Source organism: Branchiostoma lanceolatum, chromosome 14, assembly GCF_035083965.1.
Source record: "Branchiostoma lanceolatum isolate klBraLanc5 chromosome 14, klBraLanc5.hap2, whole genome shotgun sequence".
Classification (NCBI taxonomy): Eukaryota; Metazoa; Chordata; class Leptocardii; order Amphioxiformes; family Branchiostomatidae; genus Branchiostoma; species Branchiostoma lanceolatum.
In genome coordinates, this window is record NC_089735.1 from 1,392,565 (window position 1) to 1,411,502 (window position 18,938).

At 43.4% G+C, this 18,938-nt stretch overlaps 2 protein-coding genes across 2 annotated transcripts; both read left to right on the forward strand.

The window, feature by feature from the left end:
• The first annotated feature begins 1,038 nt into the window (after positions 1 to 1,038).
• LOC136448548 (uncharacterized) lies at positions 1,039 to 13,386 on the forward strand. Its single transcript, XM_066448158.1, has 13 exons — positions 1,039 to 1,134; positions 1,694 to 1,790; positions 2,684 to 3,163; positions 3,676 to 3,812; positions 4,293 to 4,533; positions 4,826 to 6,586; positions 7,189 to 7,457; positions 8,411 to 8,472; positions 8,655 to 8,884; positions 9,242 to 9,495; positions 12,256 to 12,393; positions 12,696 to 12,861; positions 13,072 to 13,386. The coding sequence occupies exons 2-13, from the start codon at positions 1,781 to 1,783 to the stop codon at positions 13,185 to 13,187; spliced, it is 3,864 nt and encodes a 1,287-aa protein (XP_066304255.1). The 5' UTR covers positions 1,039 to 1,134; positions 1,694 to 1,780; the 3' UTR covers positions 13,188 to 13,386.
• A 103-nt stretch (positions 13,387 to 13,489) lies between these two features.
• On the forward strand, positions 13,490 to 15,872 carry LOC136448549 (D-inositol 3-phosphate glycosyltransferase-like). The gene is made up of 2 exons (XM_066448159.1): positions 13,490 to 14,777; positions 14,951 to 15,872. Exons 1-2 carry the CDS (start codon positions 13,505 to 13,507, stop codon positions 15,004 to 15,006), a joined length of 1,329 nt encoding a protein of 442 aa, XP_066304256.1. The 5' UTR covers positions 13,490 to 13,504; the 3' UTR covers positions 15,007 to 15,872.
• Positions 15,873 to 18,938: the final 3,066 nt, after the last annotated feature.

An 18,938-nucleotide genomic window follows, 5' to 3' on the forward strand; every position in this document is an offset into this window, starting at 1 on the left:
CTCTGAGAGGATTTAAAACATTAAAGAGTTCTAATATGTTACCGCTAGGTATAAATATATCTATATAAATATATATAGCGACTGAGCTGCTTTGGTATAGAATCCCCTCGGTTCAGTTTGTGAGATTTTTTAGCTGTTTCCACGCTGAACATATCCGAAGTGTGTTGCCGCTTGTAGAGGTAGACTATATTCTGTAAAGTCATCACGTTTGAAGGAAATGTGATCACCCCCATGGAAGCAGGGATGGAATCGCCCTGGCACATGTACCAAAACTTTGGAAATAAACTTCCGTCGACAACGCCACAGCAGCAGTGTCTGAGTTAGCTATGCGTGAACGAGTGTATGCGTGAACTATGTATATGATATGTGTGCGCTTACGTTAAATATCGGTAAACAACGCCACAACAGCAGTGTCTGAGTTGGATGTGCGCGTGTAGGTAGAACATCTGTACTTTTACCACGAAAACGCTAAGAAAACCGTTGTTTAAAAAACAAAGACAAAAAAGACCGCGAAAACGCTAAGTAAACTGTATGAACTGTTGATGAAAAAACACAAGATGTGTTCATTGATTCTTAGTGAATTGTTTGTCAGTCGATTCGTCTCTCCGCCTAATTACAGTGGACAGTAACCACTAGAATAGATATATAGCCATTCATACCTACGAGTAAAGCTTTAGCAAGGACAATTTTAAACAGACGTGTTATACGCCTCCCAGGTAAGCGAACCAACAACACGCCATGCAGGCAGGTTGACCCCGAGGTCACCACCAGGTGTGTCGTCACGGCACAAAGGTGGGACCGCTGACTGCGCGACAGGTGTTTACCAATGGCGTACACAAGGACGAACCAAGTGCGTTGTGGAAAATGTTCGTTTTCTTTGAAACATGTTTTAAAATGATGACACAAAAACACCGTTAGGTTAAGGTTGACATTTTAGATTTGTGGGGACATTAGTTTACATTGCAGTGTATCATCATTTTACATGTCGTTACGAACCTGCACCCCCGTCACTTCAATGAGCCAGTCCTTTTCTCACTTCCTCGGTACCTTAACGGTTTCGCCTCGAAGCGACCCGCAGAAGGAAAAGGACACCATGTCAACGATTATGGAGAAATGGGACACCAAGGAGGACATGTAGGTAGAGATGAAGTCTTCAAGCCTTCCATTCAATCTTTAATAGTGAGAGAGTTCACCTGTATGCCTGGGCCATTCGCAGTGAATGTTGCGGAAGTGATAGGACCACAATGTGTGCTTGGCAGTCCTTCGGCGTAATGTTGGGGAATTTTTATCGTTCCGTCTCTTGAATTGAAGACGCCTGTAACGACCAAACAACGTTCTGCAGCAAGCAACAACTGACAATTTTCCATCACGCTTACTTGGACTTCTCTGTGTTAATTCAGTAGCCAAGTTAACAACGCCTCTGTGTTCACGTTAATCTGTTGTCAGCTCAGAATGTGACAGACTTTTACAGTTGTTCCGCAGCTGTACTTAAAAGGATTGTCAGATAAGAAATCCTACAGGTACAAATACTGTAAACAAGTAGACTAAACTATCGTTATTCATCTTATGACATGTGACAGAAATTTCCTCACGAGGAAGCGCCCAAATGACATACACAACGTTTACACTAAATGATACTGCTGTGAGGATATAGAAGATTCTCAACGACGTTCCTGTTTAACCGTCCTTCCAGTATAACGCCGCAGTCCGGGATGTCTTCTGTCCGTCTCATCAGATCGGCGGTCTGAAATTCCTGTTCTGACGTCATCCTTCAATCACCATGGAGACAGGTGAGTCACAGCGGTCACTTTCATTTCAAATTTAAAGTAACTTCCGGAGTATGCATTGGCTTCTAACTTTCGACTCGGATAGTCTTGCGGGGATGTTCTGAAACTTGCTAGTTTTAGGTCCAACCTGAACTTTTATACTTGGCATTGTCGTACTTATACCATGTGCAGGGCTCGAAATACTGGGTGCATGTGCACCTAATTTTTTACTGTGGGTGCACTGGTGCACCCAAATATTTTCGTACGGTTTAATGTGTAAAGGTATCACTGCACACTAGTAGACAGCATATTCTTGACATCTAAGTGTAAGAAAATAATAAAATCTTTGTTGTAGTACTTGTTTAAGATTTTGATGTTAGAATTTGAGTTAATTTCGATTTTGAAAGCTTCAAAACTGCGTGCCGAGATCGGGTGCCAAAAGTGCATGAAGAGGAACAGTAAGGTTTGTCATTAGGTTTTGCTTACAATAGTTAGTCATTCTACTTTATTTTATGTGGTGCACCCAAAAAATTTTTGGTGCACCCAATTTTTTAGGTTGGGTGCACCAGTGCACCTATTCCCGAAAGTGAATTTCGAGCCCTGATGTGTGACTTAAAAATGTATTAGCAAATCTTTAAAATCCTATTTCAATTTTCAACATTTTGTCCATGTTGTTTTCAAGATCAGACGTTATATTGCGCATTAACTTTACTTTTACTTTCACTCTAAATCACGTCTTCTGTCTTTATCTAGTTTGTTGAGTTTTTCAAGGACTTAACCGTTATGTAGATAAGGTTGTCTGGCACAGTTTCTGGCGTAATGACGCATTCTAATTAATGGCATGATAAAAAAATTACACTTTTGAAATATGCTTTGATGACACGTGTTGACGTTGTGATGCTGTTGTTCCCTACCAGGTCCGCGTGTTGTCCTCCTGCACGCAGCAGAGGATGAGGAGTTCGTCAGGGAGCTGGTGGAGACGCTGGGGCGTCTACCCTTCGGTTACAGACTACCCGAGACAGCCATATTCTGTCAGCAGGTCACAGGCACTCCTGGTGACGTCAGCCGCGCACAGCTCACGTCCACACTGACCCTCGGCAGCGTGAAACTCGTCGTGCCCGTGATCAGCAGACACCTGCTTGCTGACCAGTCCTCGCTCACGGTCGGACTGGAAACTGCCGCGAGGAACAACAAGCCTCGATACGTCATTTGGCTGGACCAGAACCAGGATGACTTCCGTGAGTTCGGTACGTTAGTCAGCCGGCAGTACCCAACCCTGGAGGCGCCGGCCAGGCGGGTCCAGCGGGACAGGGTTGAGGAGACGATGCCCGGCAGTCTTGTCAGTGGGATGGAAGGCATCGCCTGTGATGTGCGTGACGCGCTCTGCAGACAAACAGGTGAGGGTGGACATGTCATGGCTGTTACACAACACAAAAACAGCGGCTCTTTTTGTCACTTGTAAATCAAAGTAATTTCTTTAACGTGTAAACGTAAAAGAGAAATAGCAAAAGTTGTTTACTTTCTTATCTAACTTCTGATATATCACAGCTAAAGCCAATATTTTGCACATTTATAATACTTGGTATATAATGTCTCTATTTTTCAGAACATTTTCACAATGAGCTCTTAGAAGGTTTTTGGTGATATAAAAAGTTATTAGTTTAACATACTTTCTACGATGGAAGATTGAATATGTCGACGGGATATGTTAGCAGGAAAGCAAATTATTTCCTTGCAAAGATGACTTGTTGACATGTACATGCTCACAACAGAGGAATACTTGTAAAATGCGTGCGTAATAGATACGTTGTATACAATTTTACTGCCGTAATATGAAATGTTTCAACACTTTGTAAACTACTAGTAGAATGATGTCTGACCTGTGCCGTTTGTTTGTCCATCTCCACAGGTGAACTGAGGTTGCCGTGCTGGCAGGCCTTGGACTGGACTCGTGCGTTCCTGGCTGACAACATGAACCTCCCAGCTGTTCTCACACGGCTGGAACAGGAGAACCAGCTCAGTCCAGCTGAGGTCCGGGATATCCAGGTAGGTCACGTGGTGAAACCGGCAGTTGTCATTTATTGTGACATATGTTTAAGATAAAAAAAAGAACAATTTCCACTAGGATTCAGCATCATTATTAAGTATACTAATAAGAGTTCATACTAAAGGAATTAGTAAATCAATCGTCCACCACAAATTACGTTTTGCACTACATGTAGATATTTTTTGTCTATCAGAATTTTAACTACGATAGTGTAATCTTCGCAAAGAAAACTGTTTTAAGTAGCAGTACATAACCATACATACATGTACGGCCAAAGTTGTCAAACCAGCGGGCAGGTATTGGCGACAAACTTCAATGTGGCTGTTATGGTTGTAAGCCTGCATGCTTACATACGTCCACCTAGTTTCTGCTGTTCGCACTTTACAATCTGACAACCACAGTTAAATGATTCAAACACACGCAGAAGTACAGGAATGTTGATTAGCCCAAACCACCCCTGCCGATGTTCCCTTCCCCAGGCGGAGCCGACACCAGTAAGCAGGGCGGCGCGGTTGGTAAAGATGCTGTACGACAGGATGCGGCAGGAGCCGTACGACTGGTTAGTGCGGGTCCTGCGGGAGGAAGGACAGGACTTCCTGGTGGAGGAGATGGAGGACCGGGAGCGGTACTACGAGCGGTACTTCGGCATCGGGGAACAGCAGGCGGCACAACCTGGCCAACAAACGGCACAGAGGGAACAATTCGAACAGCAAAGTCAAGGTAGCTAAACTATCATGTCTTTGGCTTTATTTAAATCTCTAACAGCAATATACTTCTGCATTTTAAAACTTCCAGCCCGTGTTTGATTTATGTTATCCTTGTGTAAAGATACGGATCATTGTGTTTGATCGATGATAACTTTTTCATTCCATATTAGTATCCATCCTACTCGCAAGACACCACGGATCGCATGCTTATACGCTAAAGCAGAATACATTAAAGGAACCTATTATGTACTACATCTATGTGCCGTCTACTGTAGTAATCATACTTTATGTGACCGTTTCTGCAGCAGTGTCAATGCAGAAACACCTACGTCATCGATATCCCGGCGCGCATGCGGACGATGAAACAACTTTGACAGTCAAGGCTGTCATTCTGGGACAGACGGAGGCAGGGAAGACCAGTCTGCTCAACTGTATGGTCAAGGCTCAAGGTCACGTGGAGATTGAAACTGACAGAACCATCGGCGTTGACGTCATCACTTACCATGACACCAAGAATAACGTCAAGTACGAGATGTACGATTTCGGAGGTCACCATATCTACCACTACACGCACCGGTTCTTCCTGACACGTCAGGCCCTGCACATCCTCAATGTAGACCTGCCAGGATACAAGTCAGAAGAGTTCCAGGAACGAGTGGGAACGTGGCTAACATCCGTGACTTCCCACGTGTTCAACCCGGCTATCCTTGTTGTAGGAACCAAAGTTGACCTGTTTCTGTCAAACAAAGCCGAGGAGATGATAGCAGCAGCTTGTTCCTCCATCCAGAGGGACATCCAGGTCGCCGAGAGTAAAATACAAACAAAACTGAACGAAGAAATACAACTCGGTCAGAATGCGCTGGAAGCAGCAGATGTTGTAGACCTTCCCGACGCTTTTTACAGTCTCACAAAGGACGATATCTTGACCAAGAAAGAGTCCTTGGAGAAGCTACTTGACGGACGACCCAAAGGTCTGTTAAAGGTACAGGTTATCCCAGTCAGCAGCAAGACATTCCAGGGTATCGAAGCTCTGTGCGACAAGATGGCAGAAATGGTGAAGGACGAGCGATTGTTCCCTGCTGCCCGCCAAGAACTGCCGACTTCGTGGACGAAACTATCGAAAAACATCAAGACTTCAGAACAGGTCACTGTCAGGGATTGTAAGAAGGTCGGAGCAGCTGCAGGGATGAAGGAGTCAGACGTCCTGAACGCGCTCAGCTATCTGCACGTGACCGGACAGATCCTGTTCTACAACCACATCAGGGGGATGGAAGATCTGGTCTTCCCGGACCCAACCATCATCCTCACACTCTTCAAGCAGATATTCAGGCATGACCTACCGGCATATCTGGACAGCTTAGCTAAGTCTCTCCCCGCACGTGCAAGATTGCAGTTTGCTGCAGACAGAGCGTCCTTCTTAAAGACGGGTAGGGCAAGCGACAGTTTCATGGAGAACCTGCTTGGAGACAACATAGCCACCTTCAACACTCTCCTTCCCCTGATGAAGCACTTCGGCCTGTGTTACTCGGGGTCGGTGATCTTTCCAACAGAGCTTCCTGCCGCCCAGCCTGACAAGGTGGCGCGCTGCTGGCCAGAGGTTGTGCCATCAGGTGCAGAGGAGATCTCTGTTACTATAGAGTACAGCCAAGAGCCTCCTCTGGGTCTACCGGAAACCATGGTCTCCCGTATCCTGTCCATGGAGCAGACCACACGCCGCCTCCTCACCAAGGACACAGTTGTCGTTCATGTTGGAGAGAACTCAGAGGACGTCATGTACCGCCATTTCCCTACAAGAGAAGAAATCCGGATCCGGGGAGAGCCGGAGAAGGCGTGGCGCCAGGCTCAGATGGTAGCGAAGGTGCTAGAAGCCTGTTGGGACGAGTTTCCTGCCTTGTACTTCAGTAACAGTGTTGGAAGCGTAGAAACAACAAAGTCGCTCACTATAGAGGCTGTGAGGCGTCACGTGCCGGGTGACTTGTTGAGAATGTCTGAAGGAAACTGGGAACGGCCGCTCGAGCTTCCTGTCATCAGAACGTCGGAGGACGTTATTGGCAAGTACTTCATCGGTAAGTACGACAGGCGTCGTTATCTAAAGTACTGAAATGACCCAAGTATGTTTTAGTAGATACTATTAGGTACATGTAGTTAACGCCGAAATACCCTATTGGCAAGTACTTCGTCGGTAAATATAACAGGTGTCTTAGTATAAAGGAAACTAATATGGCTATATTTGCAGTAATATGTAAAGAATGCAGGTCTTGAATAGACACTGGATGATAGACATTAGGGATGTACATATTGATGTATATAGATATATTTTATATAGGTGTTCTCAATTTTATTGTAAATATCATCGCCATCCAGGCTTGCTTTGTCTGCAAGTTTTGATATTTGAATGAAGAAGATAGGGGCATAACTCACGTGACTTCATTTAATGTCAACACCATATTCCCATTTCATTGTTTCTACCCAGTTTTATATCCATTTAAAAATGCCAGCTTCAATATATTTAATATATAAATGCTTTAAGTGCGCTCTAATGTGCCTTTCTTTCTCTTACATTATGTAAAATTTAGATTTTTAAAAGATTGCAATGGTTATTGTATCAGGTTCAGATATATCCTTTATATTTGCATTTTCCAGCAAGATTGATTTTCTTTCTGTCCAGACAACCGGCTGTACCAGGTCAGCAGGGCTATTGGTGAGGAGGAGCAGCTATGGATCCGGCTGGGACAGGAGCTGGGACTGAACAGGGCCGTGTTGGACAACATGGAGGGGTGGTACCTTGGCAACGACACCCAGGCATCGTTCCAGATGCTGAAGGCGTGGCGCACTAAGACCCCCCACGGACCGCTCCACTACCTGTCGCAGCTGGAGGAAACACTGCAGAACATCGGCAAACCGGACCTGGCTGCAGCTGTACAGGGGGTGTACAAGGTGAGTTGACAAACCCTGGCCATATCTAAATCCTATTGACTATACTTAATGAACAAATGGCAGATTATTGGAGAGGAGAATTTCTCGAACAGGCCAAGGTTTTTACTCGGTTTTAAAGGGGTCCTAAAGTCCAGAGGGGGGAGTTTTTTTCCAATAGAGGATAATTTTAGGAAGTAGAAATGAATATTTTTTACAGTATACGATAAATTACGCGCTAGTCCCATGCGCATCAAAGAGCATTCGGTATTCTACCGAATTCCCCAGGTGACCTTCTATTTTCTGATTAATTAAATTAAACAACCTCAGCCTATGGCCTAATACAATGTGCCTCGCAAGGGCTGACAAAAGGTATATTACAAAAAGAATGGGTGGTTAAGAAAAACTCGTCTTTTCGTTTATATCTTATTAACAATCGGCCTTATTATTCTGCTTAACCACCATCATTTATGCCGTAATGATATGAAGTATCATATTATTTTACAAAACACACCTTGTGAAATTTACCACAAGCAGAATTCTGTAAAAAGTCGGCTGATTATGTATTAATTGATACATAATCTAGTGGAAAATAACACCCCCTTCTGGAGTTTAGGACTCCTTTAATGACTGTATAAGCATGATCGAACTGATGGTATTACTTTTATATCAAGTTGTAATGTTAAGTAAACATGCTACTAAAAGAAGAGATAACAGTGCTGAAGTCGCAGGAGTGAAAACAGTCATATAGATTTTCCTCTGCGGATCTTGATCATTCGTCATAGGTAGACTAATTGTCGATCGTACAGAAAAGACAAGTAGTCTATTGGATTCAAATAGTCTATAAAACACATTCTTTGATGAAGACCTTCAGGTAATTACTATTGTATATGCATTCTCATATGTGATTTGTCTTGGTACTGTAATATCCAAAAACATAATATATCATCAACTTCACCAACATTCCGTGTATCCAGGAATACCGTGAAGCATTGCCGATACAAGAGGTCAGTCCTGAGATGACCGGAGACACAGAATGGTGGGTTGAAACTTTAAAAGTCCAGCAACACCAGATACTACACAAACGTCTTCCTCTATTTACCTTTCAATAAAGAGAATCTTTGTCATATCTCCTCAATGCATGGCTGTATAAATGAACAAATGTTCTTTATTTCCAAGTGTCATAAATGAGCTTTATAATACCTATGTTAATCTCCTCAGGTCCCTCCGGCTGCCAGGTGAAGGGAAATACCTGTGCAGACGGACCGACCTGGGCGTGGTGACGCCCTACCCGCTGCACGTGATCTACAGGAGTGCGAACTGGTCCGACAACTGGCAGCAGGTGGGGGAATGGATGCCGGTGGGTCCGCTCTTCTCCATCCAGTGTGAGGACGTGGAGGGGCCGGTGGACATCCTGCTGCCGCACGTGCTGCACCTGGATGATGCAACAGGTAAGAAGATCAATCACAAATTTAGAGTTGCTATGCTGTACGTGGGAAACGATTCTGGTTGGTGTATATGTCAGGATACGACCCACATTAATATCAATCACAAATCAAGATTTCCTACGTGTTATTCATTAACTTCCAGGATGATGTTACAACTAATGTGAACAGCCAGGGCTGAATGTAAAAAATGCGATGAAGCAGAAACTCCGCCAATATGCGTTTTGAAACGTACGGTTGCTATTCTGGTGAAAACTCTGTTGATATTCTGTTCAATGACGCCAGTTTATTGAATTGTTAGCAAGCATCAATGTACATCTTCAGCATATGTGATCCCAAACGGCCGTTTATATCCTATCTTAGGACTCACCCCAGAAGACGTCCAAGTCGTGCACGTGGTGGGAAACTCCCCCGAGCTGCTGCCGGTTACAGAGCTCACCCCCTCCCACGCCATGACCAGGTTCAAGAAGGGAAGTCTGTTCGGGGTGGTGGGGAGGACAGAGAAGGCTCTGAGTGTGTCTAGGAATGGACTACTAATGGCCTTTTCTTTAGTAGACGACACCGACATTTCGAGACTGAAAGTTTACATCGTCTCCAACACTACTATCATGCAGGAGGTGGGGACTTACGTAGATATCTATACTTATGTTACTTTACCATCAGATTAAGGTCATCAAAAATTCGTGTTTACTTCATCACTACAGTTCACTACAATTCGCCTGTGTGGATGAATACAACATTACAGCATTATACGTTATGTCCAATACTTCATGATCATGCAAAGGTGAATTTTACTAAGGTAATAGCGTCGACGTCTGTACCAGGCTGAGCATTAATTCCCATTGCTATTTTTTCAAAGATTATCCATGTCCATGTCCAAAAGTCAAATTTTCATGTTTCAACTTTGTCAAGGACTTGGCTCTGAATATAGAGCATTTTTTATCTACGCCGAGGAACTCGGAGTAGATTATGTTTTCGGTTGAGCCGGATGTTGTGTGGATCTGTATGTATGTCAAGAGCATAACTCGGGAAACCTTTAATAGATCTTCATGATATTTGGTAGGTATGTAGTGGTTGTGCAAAGGAAGGTCAAGTTCAAAAATCGTTTACCTGGCGTTTTCCAACAGTACTGCAGCGGACTTTTAATTTTTCTGTGTTTGTATGTAGGCAAAAAAAGTGACGGAAACGTTGATGAATCTCAATGATTTTTGGTAGGTAGGAAGAGATTGTGAAAACGGAGGTCAAGTTTAAAAATGATTTATCTGGCGCTTTCCTACAGTACTGCAGCAGGCTTTGTGTGTGTGAGAGTTTGTATGTCGCCAGCATAACTCGAGGAGCTGTTGACGGTTGTGCATGATATTTAGTGGATAGTTAGGGGTGTCAAAGAGGAAGGTCAAGTTCGATAATGGGCCTCCTAGCGGGTATATGAGGTACTGCAGCGGAGCTTCAACGTTTGAGGCCAAATTTTCTGGAGGCGCCAGGTTCATAATTTTTAGGTGGTATATAGCTTTTGGGACGGCAAGTGAGTGGTGTGAATTATGGCCCCCTAGCTGCACGTTTGGAACTGCAGTTGGCGTTTTTGGTAATACCTTTGGAGACGAATAACTTCAGCAGGGATTGACGGATTATCATAATCTATGGCATGTGGATAGTTTCGGTGATGCTTTACATAATTGAATACTTGTCATGCAAATAAGACGATAATTTGCATAATAAATGAGGAAAGTTTATCAATCCGCCAAAAGCTTGTATTCAAATTTCATGCAAGTGCTATGGTAATGATTTTTAAGTGGTGTACAGCTCTTGGGGCAGGTAGTAACTGATGTAAGTTTAGACCCCCTAGTGGCTTGCTTAGAACTGCAGTGGGCTTTTTTGATGTTGCCTTTGGAGGTGAATAACTCGGGTAGGGTTTGATGAATTTGCATTGCTTTGGACAGGTAGGTTATTGAGGTAATGATTAACAAATATAGACGTATGAAATTGTAATCAGGGTCTAATTAAGTGGTGAAATAGGCTTGTTTATGATTGCGTTAAAGTACCCTTTGTTGACCTATATTCAAGGACAACACCTGCTTGTCAGCAGGCCTGTGTAAATTAGATTGATGCTCTCTGGTGACCTCACTACCACCGTCCAAACTACTCTCCCGCTGGGACGGAGCTAAATCAACAAACACAGGAAAGGTCAGGCCCTGTGAGGGACTATCGTCAACCAGATGGTCCTGACGTCGTACCTCAGATAGGGAAACACTACTTCTTTCAGCCACTTAAAGAACGCAACAACGAACTTGTCTTCCAATTTAGTCTTCATACGAGGTCAAAGTTCGGAAACCCCCCCACCCTATCATCGCTACCTACCGCCCGGGAGGGGAACTGCCGTCACCGAGAAATTGTCCTTCCTTGGCAACACGTCTTGGGTGACCATGGAAGAAATTAGAGATTCCTCCACCAATTATTAACGATCTGATGGCTAAGGGAATCAATCAAAGAATCGATGTTTCAGCTACCACACGCGTTTCTGAGGCACTGGTTTGTTGTGTCCAGCAGGAGTCAGGACTAACGAGCCCGGTAAATTATGTTACCAACGTGAGGTGCACAGGAGACAGGAGAGGGGCAAAGTACACGGACTATCCTATTGTGCGAGCAGGGGGGTAACGTTCATCAGTACGCAGGACTAGAGAGTCTGTCTGATCTTTAGTACGATACTTTGTCTGCTGGTCACTCTCACTTTCACTGTCACTCTGGTTTGAAAAACCCCTCAAAGTGATCATCTTCTGACACGGTCTCAGCATCGCCGTTAACGTCTGTGGTTGTGTGCGATGTTTGTGGTCCCGGATTTTTGTAGTCAGCATAACTCAAGAATGGATGCCGATTATGACGATACTTGGTACGAGTATGACTATGTGGGCAGGTATTGGGAAGACGAAGGTCAGGGTCGATTTTGGGCCCCTGGTATGTGACCCTGGTACTTCAGCAGAACTGAACGTGCTATGGTCTTGATCCTTTGGTGTCAGGAAGCTTGTGATGTAAGTAGAATTGTTGTAGCTTTGGGCCCCCTACCAGCTTGCTCTTGATCTGCAGTGACATTTTGTCAAAATATCCTAAACGAGAATAACTGAACACAGCCACCAAACTTCAAGTCTCTTGACTATTGGTATAATCCCCTGATTATTCGGCGTAGATATGTGTTCGTGGAACTCTAGTTTATTATTGTCTTCCAGAAAAATTGTACATGAAATATGCCCGTTATATGTCTATCATCTATCATGAAAACTTTTAAAAATATGACCTCTCCAATCAAGACATTTTTGGTGGTTCATTGAAAACACATCACATTTCCTGCATAGTTTATTGATGTGTTTAATGCTATTCTATTATAGGCCATTGAGAAAAACGAGAAAAGGTGGAACTTCACACCTTGCGACTGTAAGACCTGTCAGCTAAAGCCGGGCGATGTCTACTTCCTAGAGGGGAGTGTCACAAATGGCAGAGACATGTTTTTGTCGTCATCTCCACAGGTTTGTTTAGAATGTCGCCGCTGTGATTTATCTTCCTGAGTAGTTAGCAAGAACAACTATGACGGGCGTGAAGAAATTAATACTAATACTAATACATGTACTGACATAAGCATGATTATCTACATCTGAATTTGAAGGTCGATGTCTTTTTCTAACATTTTTTAGGTTCATAACATTATTGGTAGATTTATTATTTACTGAAATTTATGTGTGAGTGCGCGTGCCAGCTTACCAATGGAGGGTACGTATTGTTATTGTACAGCCTAGATTTTACATCTTTTTTGTTTTGCCATAAATTTCAGTGCCTCATGTTTGAAGACACTTTCGACACTAACAAACTTTACGAGCCGTTCCGGGTGGAAGTTACTTCCGACATCTGGAACAACAGCACCACCTCGCGACTAAACTTGGAACTGCTTAGGGAGGCAACGGATGGTGCGAAGGAAGTCATTGAAGGATTGACGTTAGGTAATCTTAGACCAAGTTGATTTCGAAAGTAGCATATTCTTGATTTGTAAAAGTAAAACAAAATGACAACTTAGAAGTTGAGATCTGCTCTAGAATCTCTACAGATTATAATGAGAAAATAACTTAAAAGTAGTATTTTATGTGCAAAAGTGCGATTAAACTATCCCAATAAAGAAGGCAATAGCATTTACGACATTTTTTTTCTTCCAGGCCACTACAAGCGAAACTACACTGACGAAGGTTTTGACAGCGGTCTTTCAACACCGGAGCTGGTGGAGTCTATGAGGCGACGATTGGAATCATCAAATATTGCAGGTATTGTCTGATTAATGGTACCGAAACTGCAAGATCCAATCTGTTCTTTCCAAGTTTAGCTACCTTAGGTTTGTAGTTCAAAAACCGAAGCATACCCATTATTCTCTTGAACAGGTTAATTGCTGCATATATAGTGTATGGACTTCAGTAAGATCAGCAATCTTGAAGTTCCCGTCGTTTGACATTTACCACTTAAAGTGCAGCTCATTTTATGTCATACTATGGTCGCTGTCAGTAGGGCAATACGTTTTTTGCTGTTTTATGATTATCGCCAGTTTGATATGAATTCATAATAAAAAGACCACTTTAATGGCACTTTCATCAGTGTATGCTTTTTCAATCCCTTTACAAAACAAATGTTATCCAAGGCAAAGGTTCAGTCCTGCTGGTTGGAGATGAATTCTGCACATCGAAGGGCGGAATCTCCACCATCAACCTGAACGTCGCGCGCAAGCTCACCGCCGCGGGCGCCGAGGTCTACGCCACCGTGTTGGAGGCAAGTGAACAGGATGAGAGGGACGCAGAACGAGACGGAGTGACACTCATCAAACCTAGCGTCAGCCAGGGCTTTGATGCTAAGCCGTCCCTTGACTGGCTGACAGAGTACCACAGCGTTCATTTCCCGCACCTCCCGCCAAATGTCAGTTGCATTGTGGGCCATGTTGACGTCACCAGCAGAGCAGCCAGGAAGATCAAGGAAGAGCGATTTCCACACGCCAAGCTCGCCATGTTTGGTCACGTGGCGCCAGAGGAGACAGAGCACTACAAGAGTGACGAGAAGGCCCTGGGTGTGGGGAGGAAGGAAGCCAGCATTCAGGAAGACATTGGCAAGGCTGATGTCGTCTTCTCGGTAGGAGCGCGCATTCACAGGCATTACGACAGGTTCCTCCGTCGGAATCGCGTGGATCACCACATCTTCCTACCTAAGCCTTCAAGGGTGTTCAGTGAAGCAAATGTGAGCTTTGATGAAGAAAGTGAAAAAGTCAGAAAGCCAGAGAGAATAGTTCTGTCCACTGGCAGGGTGCTGAATGTGGAGATGCTGAAAGGTCACGACCTGGCTGCAGGAGCCATTGACAAGGTGGCACAACGTCTTGACGGTCAGTACACACTGAGGCTGAGAGTCCGCGGCATCGATGAGAACGACTTCAAGGAGAGCAAGAGAATCCTGGAGGAGAAGCTGAGATCCGGGCGGGTCAAACCCACATTGCTTCCGTACGGCACTCAAGAGGACATCCGCCGAGACATGGAGAACTGTCACCTGGTCCTGATGCCGTCCCGGGCCGAACCGTTCGGACTGGTCGGCCTGGAGGCCATCGCGGCAGGAGTTCCCGTCCTCATCTCAGAGCACTCGGGACTTGCAGAGCTGATAGAGGAGCTATCGGAGAAGTTGGAGCAGCCAACGTTCCGCCACTGCATCGTCAAGATGAAGGGAGACACCGCGACCGACGGGGATGCAGAGAAGTGGGCAGAAAGAATCGAGGATGTCCTCAAGAACGCCAGGTCAGAGTTCGCGGAAGCACGCGCCTTCAGGGAGAAGCTGCTGGCCTCCAAGTACTGGGAGGAGTCTCAACAGAAGTTCCTACAGGCCTGCGGCATCACTGGTGAGAGACTATAACTTCGTTGAAAGATTGATATTGTGGATATATGTATGATGTTTTTTTTTCAATTACAGTACATCAGCAATGGTATTGTATATTACCAATATGCGATAATCCATTCATTTCCATGCTTATGTCATTTTATGTATATTTGAATACATCTACGTACTTCACAGACGACCCCAGTGCCGAAGCGGAGGGTGGAGGTGCTGAAGCTGATGACTCGGACTGAGAACCCGGTGACAGCAGAGACATGTCATGTAATTGTGATTAAACTATTTGCTAGAGTGAACTAAAGAAGGCATCCTCCCGTCTCGTGACCCGATGATAGCGTTCTACGCTTCTTCTCATCTAAATGTACACATTTTGTAACTTCCGTTACCGTGTGAAGTAAGACGTTTCTGACATTAAGATATGCAACATATAAGGTGCCAAAATGACGTTTTTAAGAGTCGTCATAAAAATGACAGTTTGGCACCTTACATGTGTGAAATCTTAATGTCACGAACGTCTTACTTCAAACGGTCAGGAAATTCCGGAAGTGAGCGTCTAAGAAAACAAGTGCAGAACAATGTAGGGAGTTACAGTCCACTGCCAGATGTAAAGACGGTGTTGCTAAATCCCGTTAGTTCATTTGGAACAATGTAGTTGCCTGTATACTCAAGCTAACATTTTTAAGGTCATCTAATCTGCACGGAGATTTATTTCATGATAGTGATTTTTACTGTTTGTGTATGTAATTATGACGACATTTACTACATGAAAGTAAGACTTCGATCTTCAAGGTACTAACATTAAGTAATCTTTTTACTTTAGTTTGCTCATTTGGCAATTTGTGTGCATCATGTATCAATTCTAACAATTGTTGCCATCAATACGTAGGGACTTAATGTGAAGTATTATCAATCACAGACGTCTATAAAAACATGCACATTACATGCTTCTACACGTATACAAAAGGAAAATAGACCTGACAACACCCATGAAGTTGAAAGATATTTGATACAATCCCAAGCATCATGGCTTGACCGAATGTTTATGCTTTCAATAACGTTAACATGAATAACGCTATGAGATTAAACGTCAACTTGCACCTGATCGCTGCCTGTTTTGTCTTCGATCTCGGTCTATTTAGTTACGGCCGATAGATATTTTGTGGTGTTATAGACTGTTGGATATTCTAGGAGAGAACTGTAACGTTAAACTTTTGATCCAAAAATATGGATCACAAGGCTGGTGACAGAACAGGACGCAAATCAATTCGAAATTTGAAAAGACGAAGTAACGTTATGTGCACGTGTGGCATTTCACTCAAAACATCATTTAAAATGTGGTAAATAATCTCTTTCTGCAATAAAGCTAGTTTAGCATGGTTACTTCTGTGAAAACTTCACAATTCATTCACATAAGGCACTCCTTAATGTTATTTGTAAACAAGACGGAAGAAAGAACACATGTTGTCCAGGAGAGGCTATTCAACCTGTCGCTAAAAACGTGAATTTCTACATTTATCACATCCAGTCAGCAACAGTTATAACCTATTTCAGAAACCAGGCGGGGTTCGTGTCAGCTGTATCACATTATTGCTACATGAAAGCCTACAAATTGGCATTTTAGTGTTACCATGGCTACCCCGTAATGTTACACTGAGAGAATCGCGAGTAGCCAAATTTGTTTTCAATGGAAAATGCAATGATACTAAATTGAACAAACCATCAGGATTGTGGCTGTAACACAAAAACTGATTTAATTGATCTATTTAGGAATGTTCAAAGAAACACATGCATATGGTGGCACAATAACGTAACTATCAAGAGTTATAAACAACTGGAACTCGCTGCCAGATGAGGTAGTTGAAGCGGATACTGTGAACTGTTTTAAAACAAGGCTGGATTTACATTGGGAGAAGAAGAGGTACCTTCCTGAGTGAGAAGAGGGTGACAACACAGGCCTGGCCTACTTCACCGATGAATCCTTAAGGTATCCTCAAGGTAATAACATTTGTTCTTGATAACGTTCAATCATAATTTGAATGGACTAACGTTAACACATCCGCTAGTCGCCATAATTATTAACCCGGGTGTGTTATAAGAAGGGATAGCATTACTCACCTGACTCCATCAATCTCCTGAACCCCCACAAAATCACTTGCCGAGCACAATTCAAATCAAAACCTTGTTCTAGAAGTTTACTGCAATGATTGAGATAAAGAATAACGTCCGACAGCGTACATCCGGGGTATCCAGGTGGTAGCTGTAAAGATCTCAGACCGAAGTTCCTGGTGATGACAACAGACAGGGTATAGCCTGTTGCTGTCAGGGTGACTCTCTGCGTCTTTCGCAGCCAGTCGGCAAAATTTTTAACCTTTTCCGATACCAGACCGGATCTATCTCAGAAGAATCGCAGAAACGTGCACAGATACACGCAAAAGTGTATCTCATAGTTAGAAAGGAGGTCATCAACTATTACAAAACACTTGTCTCTACTGCAAGTACGGCCGTTGAGCACTATTGTATAAGAGACGATTGTTTAAGCACAAATGTTACAATATGAATCCAAAGAGACGTGAATAGGTACATGAAGTTTGATTTATTGCAGGACAGATGAAAATTTTCTGCAAAACGAGCCTCTGTTTAAAAACCTGCATAGTTAAAAGCATGGAAAAGGATGAAAGCACAAGAATATTTGGGGATCTATTTGTCATCGTACACCATGTCATTTTAAGGGAACATTTAGATAAACGTAAACAGTAAGATCTGTTTAATTGCAATAAGTTTCATGGTTTGTTTCAGGTATAGGTGTTATTGTACTATCATGTCAAATGGTTAAGTGCATGCCAAAGCATCCATGTTACAGATGATCAGTTCCTGTTTTTAAGGGATGATCTTGAATGTGACGTCATATCTATTTCCACGATCTAGCGCTCCAAACGGCCCATCGTTCTTGGGTAGGGTCGACCTCAAACATACGGTTTTATTTTCGCGCAGGTTTCCTAGGTGCAATCGTCGCTTCAAACTGTGGAAATAGTCTTGTCACCATTTACTACGCGTAGCCGGACCTGACAGGAAGCACTGAGAGAAGCATCTGGCTCTTCTGAGAGGATTTAAAACATTAAAGAGTTCTAATATGTTACTAGGTATAAATATATCTATATAAATATATATAGCGACTGAGCTGCTTTGGTATAGAATCCCCTCGGTTCAGTTTGTGAGATTTTTTAGCTGTTTCCACGCTGAACATATCCGAAGTGTGTTGCCGCTTGTAGAGGTAGACTATATTCTGCAAAGTCATCACGTTTGGAGGAAATGTGATCACCCCCATGGAAGCAGGGATGGAATCGCCCTGGCACATGTACCAAAACTTTGGAAATAAACTTCCGTCAACAACGCCACAGTAGCAGTGTCTGAGTTAGCTACGAGTGAAAAAGTGTATGTGTGAACTATGTATATGATATGTGCGCTTACGTTAAATATCGGTTAACAACGCCACAGCAGCGGTGTCTTAGTTAGCTATGAGTGAACGAGTGTATGCGTGAACTATGTATATGATATGTATGTGTTTACGATGAATGTGGGCCATTTGATATACCGATGCCCGTTAACATGATCTTCAATTTGATGCAAATAGCACTAATAATCAATACAAGAATATTACAGCCAGGAACATTATAGAGCTTATCGATATTGCCTAGAGTATACTTCAGTTTAAATGTGTGAAAATTGTAGAGTATATTACTATTTACCATTGTGTATTGTCATTGCGTAACGACATCAAACCGGGCATTGAATAGCCCTGAATAGCCCTGCAATCCGATACTCTGAAGCTGAGGGTTGTTTTTCTTCTCTCGCGTGATACATTGTACTTGTCTCTCCACAGGATAAGACAGTGTACAGCAACCACTCGAATAGATATAGCTTTTAACACCTGCAAGTGTAGCTACAGGGAGAACTATCATTTCAAACAGACGATTTTTGGGCCAGGTAAGCGAACCAACAGCCCACCGTTCACTTAGGTTGACCCCAAGGTCACCACCAGGTGTGTAGATATGGGATACGGGATCGGAACAAAGGTGGAACCGTTGGTGGCGCGACAGGTGTTTTTCAACGTAGACTAGGACAAACCATGTTCGTCATGCAGAAATATGTTTTTCTGTTTAACAGGGTT